At 49.4% G+C, this 7,667-nt stretch overlaps 1 protein-coding gene across 1 annotated transcript in view; it reads left to right on the forward strand.

Annotated features, from left to right (window-relative positions):
• Positions 1-7,667, forward strand: part of NCKAP1L (NCK associated protein 1 like) — a 129,765-nt gene that overhangs the window by 31,716 nt on the left and 90,382 nt on the right. Inside the window, exons 9-12 of the mRNA XM_015421475.1 lie at positions 2,321-2,477; positions 4,153-4,209; positions 4,510-4,606; positions 6,611-6,720. Of these exons, the coding sequence (XP_015276961.1) occupies positions 2,321-2,477; positions 4,153-4,209; positions 4,510-4,606; positions 6,611-6,720 (421 nt within the window). The remainder of the gene's footprint in view (positions 1-2,320; positions 2,478-4,152; positions 4,210-4,509; positions 4,607-6,610; positions 6,721-7,667) is intronic.

Below are 7,667 nucleotides of genomic sequence, written 5' to 3' on the forward strand. Positions count from 1 at the left end.
GAGGTGGCCTGGAGGCTGATGGAGGTGGCCCGGAGGCTGCTGGGAGTGCCTGCATGGGAAGCTGGTCACAGGCCGCTCCCTCACCCCTGGACTTGGGGGGGGGTCGCGAGGGGGTAGACAGTGGAGAACCGGGGGCGCCTGCATCGCATCTTTCTAGGGCTCGTTGTCTTCCTCCACAACGGGCTTTGCTCCTAAGGTAAAGGTAAAGGTTCCCTTGCTCAAAAGCCAGACGAGTCCGACTCTAGGGTTGTGGTGCTTATCTCTGTTTCAAAGCCGAAGAGCCAGCGCTGTCCGAAGACGTTTCCGTGGTCATGTGGCCGGCATGACTAAACACCAAGGCGTACGGAACGCTGTTACCTTCCCACCGAAGTGGTACCTATTTGTCTACTTGCAATTTCTTGCTTTCGAACTGCTAGGTTGGCAGGAGCTGGAACTAGAGACGGGAGCTCACTCCGTCATGCGGCAACTCGGGTCTTGAACTGCTGAACTACTGACCTTTCACAGCCTGCAGTTCGGCGTCTTAACCACTTGAGCCACCGCAGCTCCTTTACACTTCTAAATTACATTTGTCAATACAGGCTTTGATGTAACATGAGCTTTGCATCTAAAGGATGTTCCCATACATTCCTTCAGTTTACAACATCACAATATTTCATACCACAGAGAACAAGAATTACATTGAAAGTTTACATTTCAAATAGAAGAGAACAAACTTCTTGACTTCATTGTTTTTTGAACATCCATGAGATAAAACAGGCTCTGGCAGTTATCTGTTCTTAAGAACAAAGGGTAAAGACAATTAACATCCTCTAGTGTCATCTATGTGCAATCCAGATTGCCCAGGCCAAAGGGCGCCCTCTGTGAAGTGCAAATTACCTCCTTTTCTTAACACCTCTAGGTCATTTAAGTTCCCATGGGAACAGAGCTGGGTGCCTCTGCCTACGTGCAGCAGGCTGCAGTACCTTCTGGGAGTTTGGTTCGCCGCTTAGTTTTCAATGCTCCATATGTCAAAGATATACTCTCTGTGTTAAAGGTACAGTTTTCTGGGCCAAATAGGAAAATTCTCACAACAAGCGCTTTCACCCAAGTTTGTGCTAGATGTGACTGTGGGTCACTGAGTACTCACTGTGGGCTTTGAGTCCCTGTCCTTGATGCAGCTGCCTGACCTATGCGCTGCTGCCCCAATGGTCTCTTTGCCCACCTTCGTCTCTTGTTTACAGTTGGATTCTAGTTTGCCACAGCGCAGGCAGAGCCAGTTTGGTGTAGTGGTTAAGTGCGCGGACTCTAATCCGGGAGAACCGGGTTTGATTCCCCACTCCCCACTTGCACCTGCTGGATGACCTTGGGCAAGCCATAGTCCTGTCAGAGCTGTCCTTGAAAAAGAGCAGTTTCTGTCAGAGCTCTCTCAGCCCCACCTACCTCACAGGGTGTCTGTTGTGGGGAGGGGAAGGGGAAGGAGTTTGTAAGCCGCTCTGAGACTCCTTTGGGTAGTGAAGGGCGGGGTATAAATCCAGTCTCCTCCTCTTCTTCTTCTTTTCCTCTTCAAGAGGAGAGTGGGCAATGGAAGAAATGCTGCTGAGCTTTTAAAGAGACTGGCACACCCTCCAAGTGCAATGTTGCCACTTTCTGGAAAGTCAGGGAAATGAAAATTGGCCAGGGAAAGTCAGGGAAATTGGTCTGAAGTCAGGGAAATTGTGATTAAAATCTATTCAAGCCAGTGGATTTTTGACCTGCTGCTGCAAGAGCATGATCTGTTCTTGTGGCAACTGGAATAGAGAAGTAGCCGAATACAAGTAGAACTTAATGATGCCCTTTCCCAACCATTTTAGATAGAACGTTTATATAATCTTTAGTGTACCTTTAAAACAATAACAAAAATGTTATGTCATTTGTTAGCATTCAGAGTTTACTTGCATTGAAGTTTGTATCTTGGTGTGATTTTTGGTGCAATTGCAAAACAGATGTTGCTGCAGTGAATGTTGAAAGAAGCCGATCTTAAATCTCTTTGACAAATATTTTTGCAGTTGAGACTTGTGTCGTTGTAGAGCGGAACCTTACCTTGCATTAATGCAATACGAGTTCATTTTTTTAACTTGTGGTTATATTTTAAGGGTGGTCAGGGAAATTGACAAGTGTTGGTCAGGGAAAGTCAGGGAAACGAAAAATAAAATTTTACTGGCAACCCTGAAGGGAAGACCTGGCAGCTCTCCTTGGGGCTGATGTGGGACATAGATTTCCCCCAAAGCTTCTAATGTCAGTAATCTGAGGATTAGTCTCTTGTTTTCCTCCTCTTACTGTTGATGGTCTTCTACTCCTGCAGTCGGGTTCCTGCTGTGCCACAGCTGCCTGGGCTCCACACAGAGCTGCCTGGATCTGTGGCGGGCGGCTCTCCGGGGCTCGCTGTACATCACTCTCGTACGAGATGAAGTGCTCCCGATTCACAAAGTCACCGAGGAGGCCTTTGGCAGCATCAAAGGGTAAGGCACAGAGAGGAGGGCCATTTCTATGCAGTAACTGCTGTAAGGGTTACATCACACGCCTTTCCTGCCCCCCCCCCCAATCCCGGCAGGGGAGGACTGCTGCTAAGCGGCTGGTTTACTATCTTTTGAGCAGTTTTGCAAAAGAGACAAATCATGAAAATCCTGCTAAAGAAATAAGTGCATTGTTCTGCTTTGCACCTGGTCACCCAGCAAGCTGCAAGAGAGCATGAAGCGTTAGTCGAATCGCTCTGTGGGCCCAGGGCTTCCGCTGTGTCAATGAATTCTAAACGGGCGCAGCGGCACGCAAAACACAGCGTTGTGAGTCTGATGCGGTGGCCTCAATTTCTCTGTCTTCTTGTACTGATTTACTCAATTGCACTTCTATATTTACCATTCTACTTTACTCGGCAAGTGAATAAAACGTAGGGTTCGCTGCCAGAGAATGTAGTGGCCGCCACAGGCACGGTGGTGGGGGTGGAAAGAGCCATCAAGTCGCAGCCGACTGATGGCGACCCTGTTGGGGTTTTCAAGGCAAGAGACGTTCAGAGGTGGTTGGCCACTGCCTGCCTCCGTATCATGACCCTGGCCACCGAAACCTTTAAAAGGGGGATGAGACAGATTTATGTAAGTCTGTCCGTGGCTACTAGTTATCAGGGCTTTTTTTGGTAGAAAAAGCCCAGCAGGAACTCATTAGCATAACAGGCCACACCCAACAGCAGGAACTCATTAGCATATTAGGCCACACCCCATGCCTTCCCTTGGCTTGCCCGGGCGTCCCGTGGCTGCGGGGAACCCGGGCAAGCCGACCCTTGAACAGGTCCCCCCTGGCCTGCCCGCCTCGGAGTTGCCGGGGTGTGTGTGCTTTCCAGGCCTTCCCTCTGTAGCCACATAGGCGCAGAGGTTTTGGCTGTAGTGGGCATGGCCAACTCTGAAGCCAGCCAGAACTCCGTTCCTGTGCGTTCCTGCCCAAAAATAGCCCTGCTTAACCACATCACTGGTAGTGACGCCTGGGCCTCTGTCCCATACTAGTGTTCCCTCTAAACTTAGTGTGAGCTAGCTCAGGTTTTTAGCCTCCAGCTCACACATTTTTGTCTTTGCTCAGGAAGGAGGGCTCCAGAGCAAACTAATTTAGGCAGTAGCCAAATGGCTCGCTCACAACTTTAATGTCAGTGGCTCACAAAGTAGAATTTTTGCTCACAAGACTCCACAGCTTAGAGGGAACATTGATAATGACTAAAGGGAACCTCCACATTCAGAGGTAGTAAACCTCCGAATACCAGTGCTGGGAGACAAACAGCAAGGAAAGGTCTCAGCTAGGGTTACCCGCTCTGGGTGGGGAAACACCTGGAGATTTTGGGGGTGGAGCCTGGGGAGGATAGGATTTTGGGAGCGAGGGGGGGGACTTCAGCAGGGTACAATGCCATAGAGTCCACCCTCCAAAGCAGCCATTCTCTCCAGGGGAACTGATCCCTGTCATCTGGGCAACAAGAGTAACAGTGGGAAATTTCAAAGCCCCGCCTGGAGATTGGCAACCCTAGTCTCAGCCTCTAAGCCCTGTTTCTTTACTGTTTTTGACCACAGTGTGAAACAGGATACTGAGCTAGGTGACTCACTGGCCTGATCCAGCAGGGCTCGTCTGACATTCTTATGTTCTGTTCCTCTCTGTCTGCAGCTATGGGAAACGTATAGCCGATATCAAAGAGTGCAAAGAACATGCCCTGGCGCACAGGTATAAACGTCCCTCCCTCCCCTGTTTGTGGCCCAGTCTGGGCTGCACCTCTTATTGCTGGCCCAAGGTCATCCAGCAAGCTTCACAGCAGAGTTGGGATTCAAACCTGGGTCTCCCAGATATTAGTCTAACAGCCACCACACTACGCTGTCGCTCTTTGTTTGCCTGGATAAGGCCAGCAAAGCATATCCTGTGGTCCATGTGTTTCCCTCCTGTCTCTGGTACACGTTTATGGCATAGTGGAGGGGGGAGCGTGTGAGTTTACTGGCCCCTCCAACCCTCAAGCCGATGTCTTCACAGTGGGCAGCTGCATCGGGGCCGGCGTAATTTCCTGAGGAGTGCTGTGCGGGAGATGGAGGCCATCCTGGCCAACGAGCCGGGGCTGCTGGGGCCGAAGGCAAGTGGAAATGGGCAAGAGGGACAGGCAGTGTCTCTGTGCAACAAGATGGTCTGCAAGAACACTAGTACGCAGGCTGTATATCAGTTGTGTGAATGCACAAGTGTATGTGTGCAGGTGTAGGTGGGTGCACCTATATCTGTGTGTGTGTGGGAGAGAGAGCTTGAAGAAGAAGGAGAAGAAGAGATTGGATTTTATACCCCACCCTTCACTATCCAAAGGCGTCTCAGAGTGGCTTACAATCTCCTTTCTCTTCCCCTCCCCACAACAAGACACCCTGTGAGGTAGGTGGGGCTGAGAGAGCTCTTTCGAGGACTACTCTTGAGAGAACAGCTCTGAGAGAGCACGTGGAGGAGTGGGGAATCAAATCCAGGTCTCCCAGATTAGAGACCGCGCTCCTAACCACTACACCAAACTTGGCTGTGTGTGTATTGCGTGCATGACATGTGCGTATTGCCTGCGCTGACCTATATGTCTAACTTGGACCATTTCTGCAGCAGTGATATTCCCTGCATTGACGTTTTTAAAACTGTGCAGTATGTGAAATTTTCCACAGCAGATTTTTCCTCACCAGGCACAAACCCGAAGTATTCTCCTTCTTACCCTGTGTTTTCGGAATCCCCAGTTTTAGTGAGTTCTAAAAACGCGGGGTAAGAAGGCGAAAACTTCGGATTTGTGCCTGGTGAGGAAAAATCTGCTGTGGAAAATTTCACATACTTCACAGTTTTAAAAACGTCAATGCGGGGAATATCACTGCTGTGGAAATCGTCTCACTCCATATGAATGTGGTTCCTGTCGTCTGTACTATATGTCTGTACATATAGTACAGACGACTATATGTTGTCTGTACTATATGTGTGGCACTCAGCGGAGCAGGGGACCTAAAAATAACTGCAGTTTTTGTGCACAGTCTCAAAATGTTGAGACGTGATCCAGCTTTTAAAGCAAACCGGCAAGCAAGCACGTTTTCAGCTCTCCTGGCCACAGATAAATGTGTCTGATTAGTCTAAGGGCATTTTTATATTTCATACAAAGGGAAAAGCTAAGGGTGGTGTCGACAGACCTGTGTGTTTCGGGCCATGTCTGCCCCAATCACATATAAAGGAGAGATGGTGAAAAGCAGATCCGTGTCGTTGGGGCTGACCTAGGTTAAAAGATACACATCTAGCAACATCACACATAGTTGGTCCTTTGTATCAATTATAAAAACACCCTTAGATTAACCAGACACATGTTTTATCTGCATCCAGGAGAGCCCTCAGCATAGTCTGCATGCTTCTGTGTAGAGAGACTGCTTCTCTGTCTCTCCGACTCAACCCCGCAAGCTGCTGCTTTTCCCCCTATGGGACTCCATTCCAGTGCTGGAACCCAGCCGAGGGGAAAAATATCTGTTCTTATTACATGTGGTTTGTCCTGAAGAATCCCTTTTAACTTGGTATGTGTTCCTCTTGAACGTTGTTAATCTGTTACAGAAATCGAAGCAGATTGATTTTTAATGCACGTTATAATTAGTGTACGTTTTCCAGTTGTTTTAGTAATGTGGGGAACGCAAACAACAAAATTCCCAAAGAAGACCCGTCTTGCAAGAACCACTTGTAAAAGCAGACTGAGTAGCTCATCTTGGCATTCCCTGTTAAACCAAAGAAAAATTAAACCTGCTTTCCCCAAAACGCCTTCTACCAGCGGCCTGTTCCTCATCCGATCCCAAAACCCTTACCCACAAGGCCATGTAAGGCACAACTCATTATATGGAGTGTGGATTATATCGTAAGTGCCCAAAGATAAAAAGGAATGAGGCTGTGTGCCCCAGGTCAGTGTTAAACTAGAAGATTCTGACTACTTCGAAAGAGAAAAAGTTTGAAGATTGGAACAAAAACTGTTAGTTGGATAATAGAATCCTCGGGCTTCCTGGAGGGCCTTTTGTGAGCGAGGCAAACTGGCTGAGTTGCCTGCAGGCTGAGAAAGTATCTTGACCTGAAGTCCTCTCTCTTTCCACCTCACTAGGTTGTTTATGTCTTCATGGCGCTGTCCTTCTGCCGGGATGAGGTGACCTGGCTGTGCCGCCACAGCGAGCATGTCAGCAAGGCCAAGAACCCGGAGGACTTTTCTGACAGGTATTGATGATATCAGAAAAGTAAATTCTAAGGATAAGGACATGGTGGAGAGGATGCTGGCTAGCAGGGCTGGTTCCAGGTTTTGGGGGCCCTGGAGAGACAGTGGGCAGGGGTCACCGGCTGCCTAGAAGAGAAGAAGAGATTGGATTTATACCCCGCCCTTCACTACCTAAAAGAGTCTCAGAGAGGTTTGCAATATCCTTTCCCTTCCCCTCCCCACAACAGACACCCTGTGAGGTAGGTGGGGCTGAGAGAGCTCTCTTAAGGACTGCTCTTGAGAGGACAGCTCTGAAAGAACTTGCAACTGACCCAAGGTCACACCAACAGCTGCATGTGGAGGAGAGGGGAATCAAACCTGGTTCTTCCCGCTTAAAGTCCATGCTCCTAACCACTACACCAAACTGGCTTACTCCCAGGTACCCCCTTATGCACCCCCTTCTTCCCCCAGCTGCATGTTTCCCACCTACCCGCGCATCTTTCTCCTACTCACAAGCCCTTCTGTAGCACCTGCTCAGTGGCCTGTACCACCTGTACAGCCTTTCCCCAACAGCAGTGGCCAGTACACTGCCACCTGTACCCTACCCACATGCCCTTCCCCAACGACGTTAGGCAGCTGAAAGCACAGGTCATTTTGTAGAAAAAGAGGTGCAAGAGCTCATTAGCATAACGTAGTTGCATATGCCACACCCCCTGACATCACCGGAAGTGTGTCAGAAGGCAACACCCACCGCTCAGGCTCCACTGGACTGTTTTGGATTGCTAGCTATTGGGGGGGGGGGGCGTGCAGATCTGTCCTCACAGAGGAGGGAGAGCTTGTACCTGAATAAAACTTGGTCTTAAAGGTGCCACTGGACTGTCTTGGACTGGGGGGCCGGGGGGAGCTCTGCTGCTTCTTGCTCTGACTGAGGGCTGCTGGGAGCAGGGGGCGGAGCTTGTTGCATGTGCCC

This window comes from Gekko japonicus, unplaced genomic scaffold (assembly GCF_001447785.1).
Source record: "Gekko japonicus isolate JY-2015 unplaced genomic scaffold, Gekko_japonicus_V1.1 scaffold963, whole genome shotgun sequence".
In the NCBI taxonomy this organism is placed as follows: Eukaryota; Metazoa; Chordata; class Lepidosauria; order Squamata; family Gekkonidae; genus Gekko; species Gekko japonicus.